The sequence below is a fragment of the Mesoplodon mirus genome (genome assembly GCF_964341445.2).
Source record: "Mesoplodon mirus genome assembly, chromosome: 8".
Taxonomy (NCBI): domain Eukaryota; kingdom Metazoa; phylum Chordata; class Mammalia; order Artiodactyla; family Ziphiidae; genus Mesoplodon; species Mesoplodon mirus.
The window spans coordinates 28,817,143-28,843,363 of record NC_138984.1 but is presented as its reverse complement, the minus strand read 5'-3'; the positions used below and the strand labels follow the sequence as shown (position 1 = coordinate 28,843,363).

The window sequence follows — 26,221 nt, the reverse complement described above, 5'->3', positions numbered from 1 at the left end:
TTTTTAACTTTCTGAAGGATTTCTTGGTAAATAAAAAGCTACATGTATATTATAGTAAAATTAATATATAACTTGCCAGAGCTCCTTTTTTCAGTTTATCAATCTGTTTAGCTTTGAATGACACTTTTGCAGATAGTCTATAACTCCTTTTTAGAGTGTTGATAGCAGCATATATATTTATAAAATTTGCTGAATGAGATCTCTGGAGAAAATGAAGGAAGGGGGAGGGGCTATCAGGAGATCAGGAGGTTAGATGACTTGAAAACCTTAGTTCTAGAAGTCATCCAAGGGAAAAGGAATTCTTGAAGGAGACTGAGAACGGTTGCTTTCAAAAACTATCAAAATAACATCCTGTGTTTTAGTAGTTTGAGTCCTGATAGATTCATGCAGCTAATCTGTTGAGAGTAAAGCCCCAATGACACTTTTAATTAGCTAGCTTGAAAACTAGCTACAAAGTCTGGCTAATATTAAGTCTTACAGAGAACATAAAGAGCTGTGTTCATTTACTGAGCTTAAAGGAGTGTTATCTATGTGCTTGAAGTGCTAATAACCACTGGTCTTTAATGAGACTAATTTAGTGATAATATTGTGGCTAAAATGGGCTTATTCTTCTAAAAGCCAATATTAACCAGACTTCGGCTAATAATCAATGGCACATTTGGACCTTAGATTTTGGTTATAAGACATTCCTCGTTTGCAGTTCAGAGACACAGCAAATCAAGTCTGTGTAGATTGTGTTTTAAGAATGAGGCTGCCCGAGGAGATAGGCTCTCAGTAAGCTAGCCTCCTACATTAAGTGTATTCGAGTCACAAGAGCATGAAGTCTTTTCTCTGTAACAGATAACCCCTCTACCTAATATGTCTGACTTATTGGGAGGTAGGGAGAAGAGGAGGTGTTGCTGTGATCTCTCCCAGCTCATGCAATCTTTTGTTGGGTACATTGAATAATATCCTCATTTACTTCTTCCCAGATCAAGGGTATATCAGTATGCTCATGCATCAAAACACCATTTTCACTCAGTGATTCATGATGCTTTAGACAAATATTTACCGGCATAAAAAGATGTTCACTATATACTAAGTGAAATGATTGGGTTAAAAGTAGTATGTACAGGGCTTCCCTGGTGGTGCAGTGGTTGAGAGTCCGCCTGCCAATGCAGGGGACATGGGTTCGTGCCCCAGTCCAGGAAGATCCCACAGGCTGCGGAGCGGCTGGGCCCGTGAGTCATGGCCACTGAGCCTGCGCGTCCAGAGCCTGTGCTCTGCAACGGGAGAGGCAAAACAGTGAGAGGCCTGCATACCACAAAAAAAAAAAAAGTAGTATGTACAGTATAAAACCATTTTTTAGGGAAAAAATAATCTGCAGAGGAAGCAGTGTGAAAGGATATGCACCAAAGTGGTAAGATAATGGATGACTTTCTTATTTTTGTTTTCTATGATGAACAGTATTTTTTGTAATATGAAAAAACTGTTTGACCCCATTAAGTGGGCAGAATGTTGGTAACAGTACTTTATTTATTTCATTAATTTGTTCACCAAATATTTATTTGCCCCCACTATATGTCAGGTATGGTTCTAGGCCCTGGGGATAGAGCAGTGAGCAACACAGATAAAAAGCCATGACCTTCTGTTGCTTACATTCTAGTGGAGAGAGCAGGGCCTCTGCACACGGCTGCACAGGCTGAGCAAAGCGCGACCGCCATAGCCATACGTGATGGCACCAGAGAGGGAGACAGACAAAAATCAAAGACCACTTTATGTGGTAATAAGCAGAGAATGAAGAGAGAAAGTGTGGGGCGGCGGGGCGGGCAGTGTGTGCAAATATTTTAAATAAAGTGGTCAAGGATGTCACAGTAACGTGACAGCTGCATACAGATCTAAAGGAGGTAAGGAAGCCAGCGACACAACTATCTGGGGAAGACGAAAATGAGCATAGAAACTCACATGGGAGCCTGCTTGGCGTGCTCAAGGGGCAAAACAAGACTGGTATGACTGGAACAGAGTAAAGGAGGGGGAACGTACTGGGAGATGAGGGCAGAGAGGTGATGGGGAACCAGGCTTATACGTCCTTGGCTTTTACTTGGATTGAGAGGTGACGCTATTAGATAGTTTGAATCAGAGGTGATATCATCTAATGTACACATTAACTATAGCTGTAGCCGGAAGAACAGACTGAAGGGGGAGATCAGTTACCGCAAATATCCAGGGGAACAATGACAGTGGCTTGGACCCAGGTGGTAGCAGTGGAAGTGATGACTCTGTGGTGATTTTGAATTGGGTGGATATATTTTGAAGGTGAAGCTGATAGGACTTGCTGATAGGTTGGGTGTGGAATGTGGGAGAAAGGTGTTTGGCATGAAGAGCCGTATGGGTAGAGGTGCCGGCAGGCGGATGGGGGGCCTGCAGCAGGAGTTTGCTACAGGAGTGGAGGAGGGGTTACTAGCTCAGTTTGGGACATATTAAGTTTGAGACGCTAGTGGACATCCAAAGGAGGTTTCACCCTTTGGACTCAGCCTCCTGTCCAGTGAATTCACTAGCCAGACAGACAGCTTTCCTTGGGGGTAACAAGCAAAGGAGTGGGCAGGGCATCTTGGTGAATCAGGTGACATTTCTGGGGACTGTTCCTAAGTGCTAAGCAAGCTGCGAAATTTTGCTTGAAGGAAGAGGAGGCAAGGAGAGTCTGCCAGGATACGCATACACACACACACACACACACACACACACACACTCATTTTTTTCTGGCACTCACCAGGATAAATAATGGTCATAAAAATGGCTGTTTTTATGATAGAAATTTCTCACCGTTCAGTAAAGCTGATATTTCAGTGAGAACTAATTCTGGATATAATTATAATTTCAAATAAAATGTGAGACCAAAGACAGGAAAAGGTGACTTAGAAGGTAGAAGAATCATGTTTGGTATTGTCTAGAGATTCCCAAGTCAAGCTGTTAAATTGTTCAGAATGGTCTAAGCCAAGAACAAAACTTAACAAACGAGTAGGACTACCTGTTCCCCCAGAACCATCACAATTGTTCTCTAAGTAACTGGAAGGATAGGCGTAATACTGCTTACTGGCCTCGACTAGTGTTGGAGAGAAACTAGTTTTAAATACGTATCACAATAGGAACTTTGGATTCACCAGGCACCCAATCCCCAAATCATTTGTTAATGATAGAGAATGGGAAACACTCAGGCATCCACTAATTAATTTCTATGATGTCTTTCTTTGGACTAGATGATTTCACTTCAGCACTCAGAACAGAACATATGACTTAAATCGGGATTTCTGAAAAGCTAGTCCAAACAGCTGGTGTTGGTCTGGTGATGTTTTTAGCAATCCAAGGCAAAATGAGAAAAGAAAAAGCATAGAATGAATTTTAAATCTATTTGACTTTAAAAAGTTGTTTCATTGCTGTCTGCCTATTTTTTTTTTAGCATTACTACGTTCTTTTATGAAATGATGGTGAAAAATAGGTGGATATTTGTTTTAGCAAAAGACATGGATAAGACAACCCTACAGATACCTCTACATTTACAGGTCTATGGAATGGAAAGGTTTGGTAAACACAGACCTAGAGAAAAATGCACTCATTAGCGCTAAGCCAATTGTCATGCCTTGTTCTCCAAGGCTGGCTCTGGCAGTGAGCACAGGAGTGCCTGTGTCAGCAACTGCACCTTCCCACTCAAGGGACATTACTGTCTGCCACCTCCCCGCCCTCCTTCACACTCTCCTAGATGACCTCAATCAAGGCTTCAGGAGATATAAAAGCAGTTCCTTCCTCTGAAGAATCTAGAAACTCCTGGACGTCACGGCCACCAGCAAATGCACTGGGGAAAGCAGCAGCAATTTGAGCATCAGAAAACCTGGTTCCATGTGTGGACTCTGTTCCTTACCAGCTTTGTCACCTCAGGCAAGTCACGCAGCATCTCAGAGTCACAGTTCTTTCCCTTCTTTGTAAATACCATCTGTCTAACCCATCTGAAGGGCTGTTGTAAAGAGCAAATAATATATCAATATTTACGGGAAAGTACTTTTTAATTGATTAAATCGTAATTATCTCACATGGGCCCAGGTACCATCATAAATAAATGAAATGGGCTGAGGCTAAGACACGCAGGGCAGCAACGTATTATGTACCCAAGGCCAGTGGGTTTGGGGAGAAGATAAGGAGGGGTAGAGACCATGGGAAAGTGCAGAGTCCAGTATGTAAAGCTGATTGCTGCATCCAGGAATGAGGGAAGCTTTTGTGTAATCAGAGCTTCTGATTTCTTAAGAGAAACCAGAGAGTTTTATTTTGTGTGAGCATGAAAACTCCTAATTATTTAAATGTTAGCTACTGTTTTGCAACTTTAAAACCTGGTGGGGGCCATCCCTGAAAGGCCAAACAAAACATGTCTGAGGGCCAAATCTGGCCCCAAGGTGCCCTTTTGTGACTTTGACTTACACATGAATCCCACTATTCCTGTGTTCCCAGCTTTTCTTAGGGTCCCTCCTGAAGACATCCTTAATGGCAGCTGCTCCGGATGTGTCCTGACAGTGCAAAGACCTTCCACAGAGTACTTCATGCACCTTTACATGTGGACACTGTAAATAATTTTTCTCCTGAAAAGTTAAATAGGCCTTGAATCAATCCAGCAGGGTCGCTCGCCATCTGGGAGTCCTCAGAAACAGTGAACGGTCGGCACTATAAACATTTTAGATTTCATGGAAGATACTGACTTTTTCTAAACTAATCACCCCTGCCAGTCAAGATTTGCAGTATGGGTTCAAGAACAAGGCGTTCATTTAACAACAATAACAAAAACAGTGAGGATAAAAACCGGACGGTCATCGTAATGATAGGCCTAAAAGCCAACTGTGACTTCCCTAATAAGGCGACGACCGAAGTTGTCTCCCTGGCGGTTGAGCGCCAATACGATTAATCAGTCTGTTTCCAGTTTCCTCATGACAGCAATATTAACAGTTTGCTTTATCCTGTTTATATGGCACTGACAGGTCTTCAGCATGTTGGGCCTACTTGCTGGAGATTAATGACAACTTTTATATGGAGGTAAAAACCAGGCAGGGAGAGAATGCCTTTTACGACTAGATAAGAACTGGATTCTCTTGCTCTATTTTTGTTCCCCTGTTGCTCATCAACTCCTCCCTCTTTTAACTTCTATCGAGGATACGTATGGTTAGTTGTGCCCAGCAGGTGCTTCTCACTGTTTAAACCACCCCACTCTAGATATGGTGCCCACAGGTGAAACAAAGGGAACCTTAAGTATTGTTTTGGAACACGCTGATCATCGTTAAAAGTACTGTTGGCTAATTTTCTTTTTAAAAAGTCAGATTCCATATAAAAGTGAAAGATGACTGATAGGCAAGAGATGGCTTCTGGTGACAGGAATTTTAGCAAGGGAGGTGGGCAATGGTTCCCCTTTGTAGCTATGGTTATTTTTATAGACACTGAAGAAGGCGGAATTAGTAAGCATGGCCCAGCTGTAAGAAGTATGGACATCCCAGAAAAATCTGTTAGACATATTTCACTAAACAGTCATATTTCAAAATAAATCAAAATGATTTCTAGCCTCCCTCTAACTCGCCACCTCCCCCCAAAGTTATGAGTACTGCTTGCTACTGGTATACTTTTCTCTGTGCCAGGTTGGAGAGCATGGTAACCTAACCCCAAACATTATGTTAACAGTATATAAGTATAGAGAAACTAAAATAACATTAAAAAAAAAATCAATCACCTCCTCTAGGGCTCTGTGGGAATCACTGTCTCATTCTTTGCCCTTAGGGAGCCTTAGGGAGACTCCTGCTCCTCCTATTTTTTTCTTTCTTTTTGCGGTGCGCGGGCCTCTCACTGTTGTGGCCTCTCCCATGGGGGAGCACAGGCTCTGGACACGCAGGCTCAGCGGCCATGGCTCACGGGCCCAGCCGCTCCGCGGCATGTGGGATCTTCCTGGACCGGGGCACAAACGCGTGTCCCTGCATCGGCAGGTGAACTCTCAACCACTGCGCCACCAGGGAAGCCCTGCTCCACCTATTTTTATGCAACAAACGCTCAGATAAGTGCATCCCACGTACCCAGGAACTGCAGGCCCTGGGCCCAGCTGGCCCTCCAACCCACTTCCTCTTGCTCACCCCTCTCCTGATATAGTGAGTAGCAGAAGGAGCCTGATTCCAGTAGACAGAGACTCAGGGGTAGCTTTTAAGGGGAAGCTTTTAACCACGATTTTAAAAGCTAGAGACAAGAACAGCCTAGGATAAGAAAGCAGTACTAGGACTTCCCAGGTGGCGCAGTGGTTAAGAATCCGCCTGCCAATGCAGGGGACACGGGTTCGAGCCCTGGTCCAGGAAGATCCCACATGCCGTGGAGCAACTAAGCCCGTGCGCCACAACTACTGAGCATGCGCCCTAGAGCCCACGTGCCACATCTACTGAGCTCACATGCTGCAACTGCTGAAGCCCGTGCACCTAGAGCCCGTGCTCTGCAACAAGAGAAGCCGCCGCAATGAGAAGCCCGTGCACTGCAACTAGAGAGAGCCCGTGTGCGGCAACAAAGACCCAACGCAGCCAAAAATAAAATAAAATTAATTAAGTAAAAAAAAAAAAGAAAGCAGTATTAATAATAATGGTATCTATAGAGTGTTTACTATGTACAAGCACTACTGTAAGCCCTTCACTTGCAAAAACCCATTTAATTCCCACAACAGAATGCACTGAGGGAAGAGTTAAATAATTATTTGTATTTGAAGTGCAGTGTTTGAGAGTGTAGAACAATATACTGGATTAGATTGGGGCAGATCTTTAATTCCATACTTGTGCTTTAATAATTTGTCTGATGCGAAGGTTCAACTGGAGAGGAAAGAAACCCAAGTGAGACAGAAAGTTAGAAGGATACTGTAATAGTCCTGAGACTGAACCAGGGGAGTGCACTGGAAGTGAATAGAAGAGGAAAGATTTGAGACTTATCCCAGAAACAGAAATGTTTTTTTGGCTGATTTGGTTTGTTCTTTAGTTGATTTGTTCATTCATTCAACAATTTCTGAAAGATTCAGATAGGTCAAACACTGTGCTAAGTGACATGGGGAAGTAAGAAAAGGAAGAATTTGAAGATGACTCCTTCCTCAAAACTGGGCTACTAGCCACTGCTCAGTGGTCTAAAGTGACACTCTAATAGACATCCATCTATCACGCATCCCTCCTTCCATCCATCCATTCAGTAGTTACTGAATACCCACCTTGTGCCAGGCACTACACTACATAGCAGTCATGAGCAGGTCCGGGAAAGAGAAATGAAGGAAAAGGAAAAAAAGACTACTATTTTCATTCTCACAGCCCTAGGAATGCTTTTTTTCTAGAACTTCCATTCCTTTCCTGGTGGTCTGGCCATAAGGCGCAGTACATGGTGGTAAACCACCAAACTGCTGGAACAGCATAGGTATTCTTAGTCATCCATATGAAGAGAGGATCCGCTATTTAATTTCTAAATGTGTGCCCAGATCTGACATATTTAACCAAAGCAAAACATTATATCATAAAGGTATCTAACATGATTCCCATGTGTAGATTTTAATATCATTTAAAGATATAGGCACAGGAAAAACCAGCTCTGAGCAAAGCCAAAAGGTAGTGAAAGTAATAGAACAAACATACTTTCAATGTTAAAAATCTTGTATCTAGTTTAGTTGGTGAATTAGTTTGAGACACATAATTTTATTGCCTTTCAGGCAAAGCCCTGATCTTTAAAATTAAGATTTGCCTAGACTTTACAAGAGTAAATCCTGACCACTTTCTAGCGCTTTCTGAAAAACAACTAGGTAATAGAATGACTACCACTGAGAAGTATTTTGCTTTATGGCAGCTGCCTTTTCATTATTATTTTAAGAGAGCTTGTCTAGATATTATGTATCCCTTACCATCTACATTTAGTTCTTTTCAAAATGTCTCTTCAGATGCCTGGGGTTTTGTCAGTTTCTTTGGATCTTAATTGGATTTCAAATAGCAAACGATCTCACTTTCCAAAGGTTCTTATTCACATAGGCTTGCCTCCAAAAATCATGACTAATGTATGCCTTTAAATTTCTATTAAAAAAAAATTAAAAGGTATGTTTAGGGACTTATGAACACCATCAACAATTACTTCAAGTATAAGCTAGTTCATATATGCCAAGGGTGAGAATTTAAATGCCAATAAAACCTAACTGTAAAAGAAGGAATTTCATGAGAGCAGGCACATTTTAACTTCACTTTTATGTTGAGGATCTGAGCTTGGCATGGACTTGCATGTTCCATAAACTCTGAGATAACCAAGCTATGGATAAGCAGCCTATGTCAATGGTAGCAAGAAAAGGCAGAATCCTGGGCCTTTTCATGTTTTGGGCTTGTTGTTGTTTTTTAATGCATTTTAATTCCAGCTCTACAGCCTGCATCATTTACCAAGTTCGCTTCTGTCTGCAAAATAAGATTTGAACAACCACCTACTAATTTCCCATTGAAAAAATGTTTTTAAGTTATGAAATATTTCAAACATGCTTATTTTTTCCTGATGATAATATGAACTGAACTTGTGGGAAATATAAAACACTACATAAGTGATCAATGAAGACACTCCCATGAATATTATCTCAAGTTAAACTACAGGTAAAGAGAGGTCTTCACCATTGTGGGAACTGAATCCATGGGTTAAAAGCCTTCAGTTACGCTGAGGTATTATTTTCCTTGTGCTTGGCTCAACCAGATAGAGGCCCTCGGAGGAAAGAGCCAAAGATGAGCCCGGAAGGAGAGCCACAGAATTCGAGACACTGCACGTTGTAAAGGCCCTTGGAGATCCTCTAACCACCCTCCCGGGGTGGGAAAAGAAAAACAAACCGGCGCCGTCTGACATTTATGACTCTTACCTGCGGCGCAGATCCTCGGCCACTGCTGCCCGGCAGCTGAACAAATAGGCTCGCAGTGATTTCAGCCGCTGCCGCAGGCGCACCACGGTGGCCAGCGGCTCGGCGTGCCCGTACAGCATGGGGTTCTCCTGCTGGATGTCGATCAGGGGCTCTTCGTACACGTACTCCAGAAACTCTTTGGCCTGCTTAGACACCTACAAAAGAAACTGCTCCATCAGCGCTGGCGAATTACCCGGCTTTCCACACCTCCTCCAACCAGGAACCACAGCTTAAATATCAAAATAACATCATCTTCTGAACACAGCCAAATTTTAAAGCCCATAGTGTAACTAAGTATAAAGTGTGGCTTTTCTTTCTCTCTTCCAGAAACGCAATTGGTAAAAGTAACCTGGGCATTGAAAGGAATTCATTAACTCTGTATGTTGATCATGTGATTGCACAAACCTACACGTGATAAAATGACACGGAACTATACAGACCCAGTATACCAATGTCAATTTCCTGTTTGTTTGTTTTTTTTTAATTGTACTATAGGTACTTAAGATATAACCAGTGGGGAAAGTAGGTAAAAGATACACAGGACCTCTCTGTATTATATTATCTATGCAACTTCCTGTGAATCCATAATTATTTCAAAATAAAAATTAAAAAAAAAAAGAATTCATTAAGACTTTTTTTAACATCTTTATTGGAGTATAATTGCTTTACAATGGTGTGTTGGTTTCTGCTTTTTTTTTTTTTTTAATTTTTTTTTAACCCCACATTTGTTTATTTATTTATTTTTGGCTGTGTTGGGTCTTCGTTTCTGTGCGAGGGCTTTCTCTAGTTGTGGCAAGCGGGGGCCACTCTTCATCGCGGTGCGCGGGCCTCTCACTGTCGCGGCCTCTCTTGTTGCGGAGCACAGGCTCCAGACGCGCAGGCTCAGTAGTTGTGGCTCACGGGCCTAGTTGCTCCGTGGCATGTGGGATCTTCCCAGACCAGGGCTCGAACCCATGTCCCCTGCATTAGCAGGCAGATTCTCAACCACTGCGCCACCAGGGAAGCCCGGTTTCTGCTTTATAACAAAGGGAATCAGCTATAGGCATACATATATCCCCATATCCCCTCCCTCTTGCGTCTCCCTCCCACCCTCCCTCTCCCAGCCCTCTAGATGGTCGCAAAGCACCATTAATACTCTTAACAACAATGCTGACTTTAAAAACTAAAACTATGTGCACATATATGTATAAATAGTCTAGAACACTTTTTATAAAGTAGCCACTTTAAAAAGATAGGTAAACCACGCACATACTACAAAATTCAAAAGGATCTCTCCCAAAAAAGGGGAAAAAAGGATATTATGTGCAGAACAGTGTGCATAAAAAATAGGCTCAAACACACACTTTCGTAAGCAGAAAAGAGTTGCTCTTATTAGAACACCTCTGAGCTTAGGCTGACTTTGGCCAATAGATCCATCCAACTCTATATCCACTTCTGGTAGTAATCATCAAGAGTATGAAAGTTGATTTTAAAATGTCATTGTCATCCAAAGAAATAAATAGAAGAAACACATCTGAGACACAGAGGGAGTAGCTTAAATAATGCATAACCCGTAGGTAGTTTGGGGGAATCTTTACATACCAACTCACTGATACTGAGGACGTGGACCTCTCCACAGAGTTTCCACCAAAACCTCTCTAGTACTGGGAGTAAGACTGGAATTCAACATAAACAAAACAAACAACCTTGCTTATTAAAAAAACGGAAAATCCACTGTTCCACACTCTAGGCTAGAAGAACATTGATGAAGATAAACAGGATACAGTCCCTACCCTCATGAGATTCACTGTTGAATATAATAGACAAATAATTAAAACAAAAAATACATGTAGCACGTAGCCTGTCATCTGCCACAAAAGGAATATGGACGAGGTCCACGGGGAGCTTAAAGGAGGGAGACATCAACCGTGCTGGGGAGAAGGGAGCTAGGAGCCCGGGGGGGCCTGGCAAAGCAGGTGACACTGGCTCAAGGTCTAGAAAGATAGATAGAAATTCACTTGGTGGGTAAGGATGGGACAGAGGAGAGTACAACAAGCAGATACAACCACAAAATCTATCAATATGTACATGTGATAACGAAATGTATGCCTATTGTATGTTGAGTAAAAACACATGTTTATGAAATTCAGTATTATTTTCTATATTGTAAAGCTCATACAAAAGTCTATGTTCTTATAGAGATGCAAAAAAAAAAAGCATCATTTTTTTTCCCCTAATAAAAGTTATTTTTTCCCCTTATAAGCAATTATTTTTGAGGTGCCTGTTCTGCTGTATGATCCTTTGGGATCCTGCAAAGTTAAAGAGTTAGAGTTAGTGACGTTCACAGTCTCTGCAAATCCAGCTCACAAAGAGGAACCTCGAATTAGCCAAAACCTTTGACTCTTGAACCAGACTGGAAATAACAGTTGGCAGGGCTAAATAATGCCTCATTTTGAGGACTACAGATGCAGGTACATACATGGCAGACACTATAGCAGGCATCTGGCGCTCAGTGGAGACCACAACAGGCAGGGCCCTGTCCTCATGTAGCTCACAGTTCAGCGGGGAAAGACAGAATTGGGTTCAAATATTTTGTTTATCGTGGTTAAATATTTGCTATCTTTAAAAATCTTAAATGAGGGGAAAAAATGGACGGTGTTCTGGAAAATGAAGTACAATCCACTTGAAACTATTGCTGAAGAGTGATGTATTGTACAATTCAATTAGTCTTTCTGGCTCTATTGAGCAGTGTTTATACTGAGCCAGGGCCCCGCTGAATTAGGTTAACAATGCTACCTTTTAGTAGGTGAACAGAAGGACAAAGGGCACTGGCCAGTCTCCCAGGCCTTAAAAGGCTTCTCTCTTCAGGTGGTACTTAAGCCCAAATGGAAAAAAAAAAAACTCTTTTACAGAGACAGTAAAAGCAGTGAGACAAATGGGATGGCAGCTACTGACATCAGCATTCATACACTGAAATTACTAAAAACAAAAACAGAGCTAGTTTCAATAAGGTCTAAGGCACTGTTTCACAAAGTTATTAGCCAGTGTTAAGAACACAGAGCATATTGTGACCTTGGCTGCCTGAGTATGTGAACAAATAAATTCCTGCCATGTTGAGCCGTTTTTGGCAGCAAGGCACATGCTCATTTTTTGAGAAACGACCACTTACATCAGTGAGGGAATTTTTGAGAGAACTCAAAATTTGGCATGAAACGCTATTTTTGTAAAATAGGAAATGAGTGGGGATACAGTGTCCTAAGTTCAAAACCACCCTCCATACTGACATGAGCATTCTACCTTCAAACTCAACTGTAATCAAAAAGCTTTTTAAAAAATATAGTTACTTAAGGAAGGAAGCCAATGATATTCTTGTGACAAAGTTTATGTGACAGCAAGTTTCTTTCTTATTAATAGAAATATTTCATGAGTTATATGTGAACACCAAATAACATTCTACTTAAAGGCCAAGAGCTACTGTCCTACTTTTTGCCTACCAAATTATGAAGAACATCAAAAGCCTGAGTGCTGTTTCTGATATGAAAACTCAGCTCATAAGTGCAGATGGATAAGCCCACTATTCTTTCCTTTAAAAAAATGAACGGTTTAAGTTGGCATTCTTTTTCATGATCCTACTCCACTCACATCAGAAGCAATTTTTACAGGGTTGACAGTTCACTTTTCCAACCTATTGGCCTGTTAGTATTTTACTAAATAATATTTAATATTTATTAATGATATTAGTATTATTAATATAAAACAGTTCCTTTCCATAGGTCTTTTAACTTAGAATACTTTAAGCTATAAGAACTCCAGTCTCTGACTGTGGTTTTGTTGCAGTTTGTGAACTGGTTCTCTCTCCACAGCCCTGCCGTAAACATGATTCAAGAGAGTTGAGGAGGAAGAGGTCCAGGTAGAAACAGGTCTCCTCCCCATCTCACACTCAGGAGGAGTTGGAGAAACGGCACAATCAGGTTATAATTTTCCACAAACTAGTAATGACAAATCTCCTAGATACACATATGTATTTATAAATAAGCATGTTGTCATTTGATATTAACATTAAACATCGTTGGTATAGATTTCAACATAATACATCTTTTGTTATGCTGGTGACAGCTACCTCTGAAAAACAAAATTCTCAAATGTTCAGGTTTATGTAATTCTGAGACGTTCTGGAACAGTGTCCTGCTATGTTCCCCCACAAAAAGAGCCCTGGGTAATAAAGCAATGGGGCAGGGGCAATGTGGTGACCACAGACAGCAATTTGCAGAGGAGGAGGATGTGGCGGTGGTGAGGACTTTAGCTTTTGTTAAAGGAGGAAAATGTATCCGAATAAAACAGAAAAGAACATAATCTCAGAATAACAAGAACGGGTACAGATAATCTAGTTCAGTTTTTTCTCAACCTGTGTGGCAAGGAATACCAGTCACACAGAAAAGATGTTCTGAGGGCCACATGCTACATTCTTCTCTTGGTGTTTCAAAGTGCAGCGTGTTAGCATATTAAAGCCCTGGGACATGGAGTACTAGAGAAAACCTGCTTAACCCAGCCACTTCCCAACCAATCTGACTACAGACAGGGCAGCTGGTTAATGTCATGCAGGCTGTATGGAGGGGGCAGTAGGAGATGAAAGTCAGCCTAGGTCCCACTCGCCAACCGGAGGAAGGGACATTTTTCGCTACCATTACCTATACTTAATAGAAGAGAAAATTGAGTGCAGAGAACTTAAATGACTTATCTGTGGTCATCTCGTGGCAGAACTCAAGCCAAAACTCAGATGTCGAGATACACTGCTCCGTGCTTTTTAGCATTGTTTACGTTCACAGTTCCTTTTATTTTTTTAATAACTCTACCAAAAACTATCTGTTTGTCACTCTTTAAAAGAGGAGATCCCTGTCCGTGTTCTGTCCTTCCCTCCGCCCCAGTCAAATAGAAAACAAGTGGGCTACCAGTGGAGATGAACCCGTCATTTAAGGAGGCAGTGCACTGGTGTGTGGGTCTTTAAAACAAAAACTAAAGTCTAATGACACTTCATTTATCTAGAAGTCACTTATTTGTATATTTGTTTACTGTCTTTCTCCCTCATGAGAAATTCACGACACAGAGGCTATGTCCCCAGTGAGCACAGTAAGTGTTCAATAAACACTTGCTGAACAGATGAATGAGTACTTTACAATGCTCTGGCCCTGACTCTGACCCACACACTCCTAACAGTTTGATTATTTGTTTCTAAGTTCACAACATATTTAGAATTAATAAAGTAGAAAAGGGGAAGGACAGCTAGAGGCAGCACAGTGACAAGAGAGGTGACAGCTGACATCCTGGTACTAAGGGAAGAAAGGCACCTGCAAGAAGAGATATGGTAAAAGTATAGAATACAACCTCGACAGAAAGCAATTTGGCAACATCCATCAAACTCACAGGTGTACATACCTACATCTAGGAAGTTACCTACAGATAGTCTCACTCGTAAATGAAAAACTTACATTCAAAATGATGTATAAAGTTATTCACTGAATCACTGTCTATAATAGAAAGACTAGAAAAACCTTAATGTCCATCAAAACAAGGACAAGTTGGATAAACTGGGGTGTGGGTGTGTGTGTGTTAAATTCATGATGTAATATGGAATGGCTGGGGGCTTCCCTGGTGGCGCAGTGGTTGAGAGTCTGCCTGCCGATGCAGGGGACATGGGTTCGAGCCCTGGTCCAGGAAGATCCCACGTGCCATGGAGCAACTAAGCCTGCGTACTGCACAACTGCTGAAGCCCGCGAGTCTATAGAGCCCGTGCTCCGCAACAGGAGACACCACTGCCGTGGGAGGCCCGCCACCGCAGTGAGGAGTGGCCCCCGCTCGCTGCAACCGGAGAAAAGCCTGTGCGCAGCAACGAAGACCCAAAGCAGCCAAAAATAAATAAATTAAATTAAATTAAAGTAATTAAAAATATATATATGGAATGGCTGTTTAAAAAAGCCCAAGGAAGAGTTTTATGATCTGAATGGAATATTTTCTAAGAGCAGCATGTATACTGTATTGCCAATTGACATTTCTGTGTAAAACACACGCATGTAAAATATTTCTGGAAGGAGTAATTTGGTTGCCTGTGGGTGAGAGGAAGAGGAGGGAGGGAGATTATCTATGTGTATATGTCCTTTGTATTTTTGAACCTTGAAATGTGAAAGTATATTATATTCAAAAAAAGAAGAATAAAAGTATAGCGGTACAAGGCAATTTCCTTACAGAAAAAATAGCCTCCCATATACCATATTAAACCACATTGAAGTTATGGATCACGAGGTAGAACACACATATTTATAATTATAATTCTGAGGCATCAAAAAAAGGTTAATTTCTAGTACATATTTTCTGAAGTAGGAAACTGTCACGGAGCTACGTGACAGTTAAAATTTATAAAATAATAAAAATAATGTAATCACATTACTGAAAGTTTGGAGAATAAACATTAGGAGAGAGAGAAAAAAAAATCACCCATACTCTTACCACAGTAAAATAACCACTGTTTGCTTTGGTATAATGTTTCCTTCCACTATTTTTTCCCATCATCTATTATGAAAAATCATGGCAAAAGTTTTAATAAGATCAATTCCAACCATAATACTTCTTGGCCTTATTAAAACAGGCACTGTGGGCTAACAGAGAAGGAATCAGGAAATCTTAACTTTAATTACAATTTGTTCTCAAAATCTCCAAATGACTCTGAACAAGTGGTTTTTCCCATCAGCGAGCTACTCTCCAGCTCTGCAAGGGCAATAGAGCTTTCCTTGAATGCCTCTCAAGATGAAGAGATAGGAAATGGCTTATGTAACATGGAAAACCCCTAGCTAAATGGAATGTGAATATTCAGGCTAGGATACAAAAATATTTTTTAAAAGCACAATTTAGGAAGAGTTCAGGCTAAGTTTGAGTTCCTTACCGCCTCTTTGTCATGCTTGGTATTTTTGAATTGGGGTGGTGGTGGTAGAGGGAAAGTTATCTTCAAAGAGAATTTCATTAGAAAATGGCTATAAAATTGGAGGTTAGGGTTTAGCTGCTAGGTAATCCTGGGGCTCAATTCAATCCGCAGGATGTACACTGGAAAACAGACGAAATCCTGCTTTAAAAGTAATTAGGATTATTATTACTCTGGAGGGCAGACAAGGAAACGCTTAAGATGACAGATTTCATTCTGCTCCGCAAAACCATTTTTTCACTCTTTAAATGGATATTCAAGCCAGTCACGTACTTGCAATTAAGGAGAGCAGGCAGATCTAACAGAACGATGTCTGGTCTTGGAAACGGATAGGTCTGAATTGATCCTCACAATTAGGAACATTAAGTTAAATCCTGGCATCTGAGCAAAGACAGACAGACACTGGACTAAATGGAATATAGTTACTTAATGCCAGTGAGAGATGATCCAGATAAAATTGACCAGCTCTGTTCTTGCTTTAAAATCTTCCCTGCTCCACTGAGATCCAGGGAGGGAATGGTCTGACAAAGGACATTTTCCTCATGGATGAAGTGAGGGTACGTAATATCCCTATTACTTACCTATCCTCTCAAAATCAAACCTTGTCACTTGAATGACCACCACCCCCAAAATATCTGCTTTATAGAAAGACTACAAGCAGCAGTGATGGCTAGATTGATGGTTTGAGTGGCCTTCAGCCATCACTACAAACAGAACTGAATCTCCTCCATTTCATGGCTTCATAAACCATTCCTGAGTTTTTCACTTTCCTCATTCAGTGCCACCTTTTCTGCTTTAGCTCCACTGATGGGCACATATTCGGTGGGCAGGTGCCACCGGCCTAAGCCCTCAACGATCCCAGGGCTGGGGCTGCCTCACTCACTTGCTTTCTACACACCTCTCAGCTGTCAAAGTCCTGCTCCAAATAGATTAATCTAAACTGTTCAAACTCAGCTAGTGTTCTTTCCCTCTAAGTTTTTATCTAATACACACATGGCAAATATATTTATAGCCTATATTCAGAGTGTCAAGTACAAGACGCAGAGGAGAGAATGATAACTGTCTGGCTGAGGGGAAGGAAAAAATCAGGAAAGGAAATGAGGTTTAGGCTGGGTTTAGGATTTGAATGAGGGCAAGAGGAAGACAAGAGGTGTGAAATAGCCTGGCGGGACTGGGCAATGGGAAGGAGTGCGATCGTCCTGAAGAGACTCATGGGCGCGGGGAGGGAGTGGATGAAAGGGCTAGAAAGACTAGGACTAGAGATCACAAACAGTCTTTTGTCAGGTTAAGAGATTTGGATTTACCTTACGATCAGTCAGAGTAAAAGCTGGCATGAATCGAGCACCTATTACATCCGAGACACCGCACTAGGTGCTTTCTGTGAATTCTTCATTTAAGCAAACAGCGACCTTGCGAAGTCGGCACTATCGCTGCTAATATCTCCATTCTAAATGTGAAGAAACAGAGACTAAGAGAGGGTATAACATTTACCCAAGGTGAGAATGGGACTTCTTGGGGATAATGTTGCGGCAAATGGGACTTTTCTGAAATACTGTTGGGCAAGACCTGAAGGCAGGGAGCACGGCTGGGAGGCGACTACATGCTTCCCCGTGAGTGACGCTGAGGGTTGGGATTGTGCGGTGGCGCTGCGCGTGCAGTGGGGTGCAGGGCCTCGGAGTTCCAAGTCAGCTATGCATCTCTGCGAGCTGATTAGGCAGGGCCGGTGGGGCAGAGGGAAGAGTCCAGGGTGTCTCCCAGCCACGTGCAGTGAGGGAGGGGTGGGAGACCGCTGGTGAGGGTGAGGAGGCCAGTTCGGGGCGTACTGAGTTTGAGGCACCCACAGGACCGGCTGCACTATACAGCTCTGCTTACCTGCTACGCACCAGAAACTGGGCTAAGGCAGGTCCCCAGCACCCAGGAAGCTCACCTTTGGTGAGAAGACAGATAAGCAGCCGGCTGGTATATAAATGTGAGGAGCATGAAAATAATCACTTCATTCCATTCTTGAAGTACTTAGCACAGTCAGTCCAAGAGTGCTTTTCTTATATTATCCCAATTCACACAACTCTTTGAGGTAAATACATGAAGTGTAGTAAGAACAAGTGCTTATTTGCACACATTATGTGCGCGAGGTACTTGGAGCCCATCTAACCGTGGGTAACCTTATGAGTTATTATTGTCCTCATTGTACAGATGAGGAGACTGAAACAAAGAGAGACTAAACAACTTGCCCAGACTAGACAGCTAGTAAATGACAAAGCTAAAATTTGAACCCAGGTAGTCTGGGTTCATTTTACAGATTACGAAATGGAGACTCACAGAAGTTCAAGTCATTTGCCCTAACCAATCAAGCACCTAATTAGAGGTGGAGGGAGGATTTGAACAAAGGCCTGGTGAACGACAAGCTCCTGCTGTTAACCCCTGCAATAAGTGCAATTCTAGAAACCCACGCATGCGTGATGGTGGCACAGGGAGAACCAGCAAAGCACAAATGGGGAAGGTGGGGAGCATCAGAGCTTCCACCAAGGAGGACATGCCTTTCTCAGCTCTGGAACAAACAGCAGGGATTTGTTGGGTAAAAACATCTGGAGCACATGTGGAAGGACGATCTCTAAATAAGAGAAAAGGCTCTTCTTCTTCCCAACACAGGACCGGAAGCAGTAAGGATAGGTACAAATGTAGACAGAGTTGTAGGTATTCGTATTCAAATCTCGTAGCTTCAATTTTCTCCTTGAAGTAGGAGGCAAGGTCATATGCTGAGAAGGCCTGGGATGAAGCATCTTGAAGACAGTGAAGATGTGGATGATTATTGGGTAGAACAGGAGACAGAGCTGCCCAGGGATGTAGAAAAGGATCCAAGACAACTGGCCACTCACAACTGTCGTGTTCATTTTAGACTTCAAAGATTACAGGTAGGTGACAGCTACAGGTTCCTTCTGTGCCTACCTTGCTCCCGAGTGATTTACAGTTACAATGAAAGGAAGTCTAAGACATCTATCAGCAAGGAGGTATAAAAACCATCATACAGCCTGTTTTTGTACGAAGCACCTTGCATGGAAGGTTCGTTCAAAGCAGACGTGATGATATTCTGGCAGAAGGATCAGGAAAGCTTCTAGTCCGATGAGATAACAGAATTCTCTATTGGGTGGTAGGACCCAGGACTGGAAAAAAATCCTAAGCCTAGAGTACAACTCCAGTGGGGGTTAGATTCTTTGATTTGCCAAAGTCTATTACCTCGTTTATGCAAGGGTGGAAATGCTGTGCAATGGAGCTAACTGGTTCACGCGTCTTGAGGACTACTAGGTTGAAAACTACAGTTGAGATAAATGCTATCAGGCAGTTAAATCCATTAAATCCACAGATCTCACTTTCAGTAGCAAAACCAGAGCTGGAGATAAATGTAGGAATCATCAGCATATGAGCCCTGGTAGTTAAAACCATAGAAGGGAGGGAAATAACACAGCGGCTTCCCTGGTGGTGCAGTGGCTAAGAATCTGCCTGCCAATGCAGGGGACATGGGTTCAATCCCTGGTCTGGGAAGATCCCACATGCCGCGGAGCAACTAAGTCTGTGCGCCACAACTACCGAGCCTGCGCTCTAGAGCCCACAAGCCACAACTACTGAGCCCATGTGCCACAACTACTGAAACCCGTGCACCTACAGCCCATGCTCTGCAATAAGAGAAGCCACTGCAGTGAGAAGCCTGCGCACCTGCAACGAAGAGTAGCCCCCGCTCGCCGCAACTAGAGAAAGCCACACGTAGCAAAGAAGACCCAATGCAGCCAAAAATAAATTAATTAAAAAAAAAAAAAAAGAAAGTATAGAGTGGGAAAAGAGCATGAAGTTGTAGCTTTTATGAGACTACTTAATCAGGTCTGCCTCAAATTCTTATCTCATTATCTTTAGAATCCACATGACAACATGTAAATACCCAAATCGCTATTATGAAGTGAACCCAGTTTCGGTACCTACCTTATATTTTGAAGTATCCCAGTTGTGGACTATGCGGGCCGGGATGAGAAAACTGTCGTCCACGTGGCAGCTGCTGCAGTAATACCACCCGCTGTAACTGCACACCTTGGCTTTCCCGTTGGAAAGGCCTATGGATCGCTGGCATCCTGTTCAGGGCAAAAGAAAGAGCCGGTGGTTGTTGTACTTCTAACACCACAGAACGAAGTTACACAATCTCAAGTGAAACAAAAGTCTATGATAGGAAAGAAATTGCAGCGAATACGTGTACAGACACGTCCCCTCTTTCCTAGCCTGGCAGCTCCCACCCCTTCGCCTCCTCAGGGATTGCTGACATTGGTACTGTTTCTGGTCTCTTCTGATTCCACCTCTTCTGCGTGCAGCGGCCAGAGACCAGTCTCTCTATAACCAACCCCCTTTCATCTCCTGGCTTCCTCCTCAGAAACCCTACTGCACCAGGCAGTTGGCTGGGGGCTACTCATACAGGTTCTTACTTAACCCATGCAGCATCTCTATGAGGAAGATATTATGAGCTCTGTTTTACAGATGAATAAACTAAGGTTTTAGCTGGGTTAAGCATTTTGTCTTGAGGTCACCCAGCCAGTAAGAGATGGCGTTTGGGTTTGACTCTAAGCTTGTCTGATTTTAAAATGATCCTAAAACCTGACGTGTAGGCTTCCTTGGCTGACAAAAATCAATGAAAGGGGGCTTCCCTGGTGGCGCAGTGGTTGAGAGTCCACCTGCCAATGCAGGGGACACGGGTTCGTGCCCCGGTCCGGGAAGATCCCACATGCTGCGGAGCGGCTGGGCCCGTGAGCCATGGCCGCTGAGCCTGCGCGTCCGGAGCCTGTGCTCCGCAACGAGAGAGGCCAGCGTACCGCAAAAAAAAAAAAAAAATCAATGAAAGGAATGCGTCCTTTGATTGGTCCCCATCTCTCCTTTCCAACCACCTACTCCTACAACTCTCCAAAGGGAACAGAACCTCTTTGCTGCAGTTAGAGGACTCTCCTCACTGTTCCCCAAATAAACAGTGTGCTTACTCTACCCTCCATATCTTGGCACAATTTATTTCTCCTTTCATGACGCCCTCTTCTCTGATCTCTACTTTGCCAAATCCTGCCCATCACTGATGGCCTGCAAGTGATTGCCAAGGCCCTTTTCATGTTCCAGGAAGTCCATGATTCTGTCAGGACTGTCCTGGTACTGTCAGGGGACCTGTTAATAATCATGGCCCTGCCAAAAACAAGCCATTATTTTCCTTTAGCTAGGAGGAACTACATTCTACTGACAACAGAAATTCTGTCATAATCAACCCAAACGACAACATTCAGAACAGATAACCAGGATTAAACAAACAACATCATTTTTCTGACATTTCTCATCCACTGCTTTCATTTTAGAAATCCTCCCTCGTGGCCCATTTCATGGTTGGGTACCAAGACCTGTATTGATCAAAGAAATCTCGCATTAAGCCTATTTTGTAATATGGGTACAAAATAGATAACTCTTAATAATCATAGTAATAATAATGTAACCGGTGTTGCAGCCCACTTCCATTAGAAGGAGCTCAAACATGTTTATTTAACAAACTGCCAGCCTAAGAAGATACTTATGCCCATGAATCCATGAATGAAAGCATCATAAAATTCCTAGAGCTTTCACTTCCATCACAAATAAAATGTTATCAGGCATCCAGCAGTTTCACAGGGTACCCTCCAGAAAGAGAATTAGATCCTATTGTTTTTAGACACTAGAGGTATTGAAAGACGGACGGGGAGTAAATATATCGGAATTACGCTTCCAGAGCTTAATACCCTTTCTTCCTGGGATAGCTATTTCTTTACTGTTGAGTAGCAACAAAACCCTAACAAGCTCCTGTTTCTCAGATTGGCTGAGGATTGAGATACGTGTGAAGGATAAGGAAGAACCAAACCCACCTGCTGCTTCTGTGGGGCGTGGGAGGTGCTGTCACGATCTCTAGGCTATGAACACTGGAACGCCATGTGCTGCGCCCACTGACCGCGCTGCTTATGCGGCATGTAGCGTGTGCGCCCCCTTAAACACTGCGCTTTCCGACGTGCTTGTACAACCCTGACCACACGACAAACTGCTCATATGTATTTTTTATCCTTAGCACTTACTGTAGCGCTTTACATATGAGAGACCAGCAATAAATGTTTATGTTGAAGAGACGATAAACTGAATATTATCTGGCACAGAAACACCCGCAGGCATATAAAGAGATTTTAACTTCCCAGAGCTATTCTGGAATTGATCCTCCTAACCTGGTCACCTGCCTCTTGAAAACAGCCTACTTTGGTGAATATCCCTGTGCAAATATGTTGCCCCTTCTAAGAATTACACATTAGACACGTTCATAGATGGACTGTGAAACAGTTGAGTAGAACTTGACACATTTTAGACACTGCGACACTGTTTCCAAAATTTAGTGGACAATGAAACTGGCTTAACACTGAAGTGACGATGAATAGAATTCAGTCTTCCCTAATGATTCAGAAAATGAGCGTGACCTTATAGAAATTCAGGATCATCATTATAGCTGAAACTCTCACCATAAAACACTGCAAAAATTAATTTAAGTTATTTTAGTTTTCTGCTTTTTTGCATTTTGGATATAATAAACAGTAAGCATTTGCTGAATGTTTACATATGCTTTAGTAGGTCCTACTGGGTTTATTATTCTGTAACTTTTAATGACTTTATTATAATCTCCTAGATGCAGCATACATAGGCAATATTAAAATACACAAATGTACATTTTTTTAACATCTTCATTGGAGTATAACCGCTTTACAATGGTGTGTTAGTTTCTGCTGTATAACAAAGTGAATCTGCTGTACATATACATATATCCCCATATCCCCTCCCTCTTGCATCTCTCTCCCCCCATCCTTATCCCACCCCCACAAATGTGCATTTTAAGAAAGCATATAGCCTACAAATGTGTATATCAACCGGGCACACAGGCCCAAAGCCTAACATGGTGAGGGTCCAACTAAATAAGCTAAACATCCTTACTACTTTGCACAGGTCTCCAGGCTCATAAAAGAGAGGAAGGCTGAGAGAACATGGCTGGGGTTCATGCCCATTTTATTTTATTTTTTTTCACACAATTTTTTTTTTTCTGGTGCAGAACGTTATCAATGTCTAACCTTCATTCTAGAGGGTAATTCAGAGAGGGGATGTCAGGAGCCAACTATTCCCAAGGCCAACCCTGTCATGCAGTAACCTTTGGGCCATACCACCCCTGGAGCTTTAAATATACCTACCAAAAGGCTTCTGTGAGTGCATTTCTCACCACCACAATCAGAAAACACTAGAGATAGCACCCCAACAAGATGACGTCTATAGTTTTAAAAAAAGCAAAACCAAAACAAGCTCCGGAGTGAGATTACAAACCAGTCACATGAATGGTAGCCAGTTGTCAGCTGGCCGACCCCTGCTAGGTCTTAAGGGAAATGTGTCATTGGGGCCACCTCGCCCTGGCAAGATGGGGTTAGGTCCTGGAAGGGGGCCGATTGGGTCAAAACATGGTCTGAGTGGAGGGAACTGTCTGGGTGTCTCCCCAGGCTCAGGGGTGAGTGAATTCATTGGATCCCCAACATAAGGAAGGGTTAGTCTTTCATCATATTCACCACCAATAATTCCTGGAGGAAGGAGAGAACTGGGAGGAAAAGGCCTGGGGTGCAAGGGGTTGGGGTAGAATGGAATGGGGTGGGGTGACGATGGCAGGAACATCACATGCCGCCCTCTCTGAACTTCTTTTTTGTTTGTGCCTCTTCTCGTACAGTTCTTTCCAATCTGTGTCTCGACCTCTGACAGTACCATCTCGAAAATCCCGCAGGTATAAACACCTCCACAGAAGTTGGTCATTTGAAGCAATATAGAGGTCATGACAAACTGCAGACAAAGACAGGACAGAACAAACAACCCAAAGTTGGAAGATCTGCAGTTTCAGCTCCAATGGGAGGACTACCAACCCAGATACATCTGTTAGCTTCAGTGCTTGTCGGGTAAAAGCCAGAAGAGGATACGAGGCGAGAGAGCTTCTGAAGATCTTTGTATGTCTTGGCTACATTTCCCCCTGATTCCTCTTTGCAAATAAAAGATTCTGGCAGCAGCTGCAGTCTGTTCACACTTCTCACCTCACTGCTGATTTTTAGTGTAGCGTTTATGACGATGAGGTTTCCCAAAGGCACACGGGTGACAGCAGCAGAGCCACCCTCGCCGACAGGATGTGTGTACTGCAGCTCATATGCGCCCCCTGACCTCCAGTTCTCCAGCATGGACACAGCTTTGGCTTCAGTCCCCTGAGGTATGTAACCCGACTCCCACACGAGGAGATGTATGGATACTATCAGGGCATCCCTGGGGTTAGAACAGTCAGCTGACTGATACAGGGTCTCTGATGAATGTGGCACTCGCCCTTCCACCGATTTGCTGCAGAGCATTGGTTCTGAGGGATAGAAACCTGTGCCCTCTTCCATAACCACAGCATCTGGAATTGACTTCAGCTTCAAAATTTTGACTAGGCCCTGACCCACGGCCATCATTCCGGACATCAGATTGGGCTGCCCGTCCTTGGAATGAATCACGCAGTTGTTCATCCTGCATGCTGGACTGACTGGAGCTGGCGGCCAAAGAGGGTTGGTCATTATTCTGGAGCGAGGAATGCTCTGAATCTGTGGATGAAGGTAAGTTAGGTGCTGCAAAGGCATCTTCAAGAATCAAACATATCAAGTCCCCAGAAACAATCCCATATGAAGCCAAGGTCTCTTCATCTCCATTGAGGGCATCCTTGATGTTCAATGTAATTGCAAACCGGGTATCAGAACCTGGAGGGGATGGGAGCCCCCGAGACGCCGGGCCATGACCTCTGGGAGCCAGGAAGCCACAAGCTGCAGCCTCAGCGCCCACTTGCCGCCCAGCCTACGCGTCACAGTCCAGGAGTGCGGGCCCCACGACGCCCCGCTCGCCGCCCGGCCTCTTATGCCCATTTTAGTTGAGACAGAAGCAGCAGCACATAAACTCATATGTCTAGTCCTTGGTGTCTTTACCTTTATAACTTATTTAGGACCATGCTCTCCTACTCTTGATGCTGAAATCGCCCTACGAAACTGAATAAAAGGAAAACCTCATCCAAAACGGAGGCAGGAAGCCCTGAAAGGGGAGGTCGCAGGCACATTCCACTTGTGGCAGCTTTCTTTACATAGCCTAGCACGAAGAAGGAAGATTTTCTCCTCGCCCAGCAACAACCCAGCCAATGAGAAGCCGCCACAACCCTGAATACTCACAGTCCTCCAATGAACTTTCCTTCAGAACAGCTCCTTCCAACTTCCCCTTTTCCTCTGTAATAGAACTGCTCCTCTCCTTTGTTCTCCGGACCTGCCTGTGGTTCACAGCAGTTTGCATGTCCCGAATTGCAATTCTTCTCCTATTCCCAAATAAACTTGATTTTGCTCACTAAACCTTTTTTTTGTTTTAAAGCTTGATAGCTCCTAATGACCCAGAAGGTTTCAGCCTATCCCCATTCTTAGGAGTGTTTTGGATACATGGTGTATAGACAATCACAAGCCTGGAGTCAGGAAGCTTGCTCTTTCCTAAGGAACATGGTGAGCCTGACCCATCAAACTCCCTAGTCCTGCTTTCCTCACCTCAAAATAAAGGAGTTAGCCTAAATCAGTGGTTTGCCAAATTCAGTGAGCATCAGAATTTTCTGGAGATGTTTGTGAAAAATGTAGTCCTCCCCCACCTCCAACCTGGGCCCAGAGATTTTGATTCTGTAAACCTGGGGTAGGGCCCAGGAACCTGCATTTCTACCCATCCAACCACGACCAGGGACTGTGGTGGGTATAAGCTGAGGATTGTTCCCTGATTTCTAGGTGACTCCAAAGGTCCCTCCAAGCTCTAAAATTCTCATTCTATTTAAGTAAAGTGCAGCAGGTGGGCAGACTGCTTAGTGAAAAGTTCATAATTGGTCACACAGTTTAATTTCTAGGCTTCCAAAATCAACATTTTAAGTTCTTAGTCAATTTTCAAAAATTTACTGTGTAGAAACAACAATTCGTTTTACCAGCATTTTTTTCCAGAGCATTCACTGCCCCCGCTGAGAAGCATCTTATTTGACTTAGAAAGAATTAAAACTTTTAATCTCCAAATCCAATGTATTTGTCATTGAAAGAACATAGGATGGTCAGGAAAGAAGATTAGAGGCCAGTCAGTGGCCTGGTATAGATTCATTTTCTAAAAAACAACACATACCATTTATTTGAAGAAGGAGACACCCGTTCTTTCAATTAGCTGCAAGATTTCTTTCTTTAATATCCTACTAGCAAATCATGGACTAAAACTGT

General features: G+C 43.0%; 1 protein-coding gene and 1 pseudogene across 11 annotated transcripts in view; both read right to left on the bottom strand.

The window, feature by feature from the left end:
- The window catches only part of PLEKHM3 (pleckstrin homology domain containing M3), a 191,335-nt gene that overhangs the window by 95,847 nt on the left and 69,267 nt on the right, over nucleotides 1-26,221 (bottom strand). For all 10 annotated transcript variants that reach the window (XM_082631337.1, XM_082631334.1, XM_082631336.1 and 7 more), the window contains 2 exons: nucleotides 19,851-19,996; nucleotides 8,891-9,084 (listed from right to left, as the gene is read on the bottom strand). In XM_082631337.1, the coding sequence (XP_082487463.1) occupies nucleotides 8,891-9,084; nucleotides 19,851-19,996 (340 nt within the window). The remainder of the gene's footprint in view (nucleotides 1-8,890; nucleotides 9,085-19,850; nucleotides 19,997-26,221) is intronic.
- On the bottom strand, nucleotides 22,798-24,706 carry LOC309809490 (F-box only protein 7-like; annotated as a pseudogene). The gene has a single exon. The product of its transcript is annotated as an F-box only protein 7-like (transcript).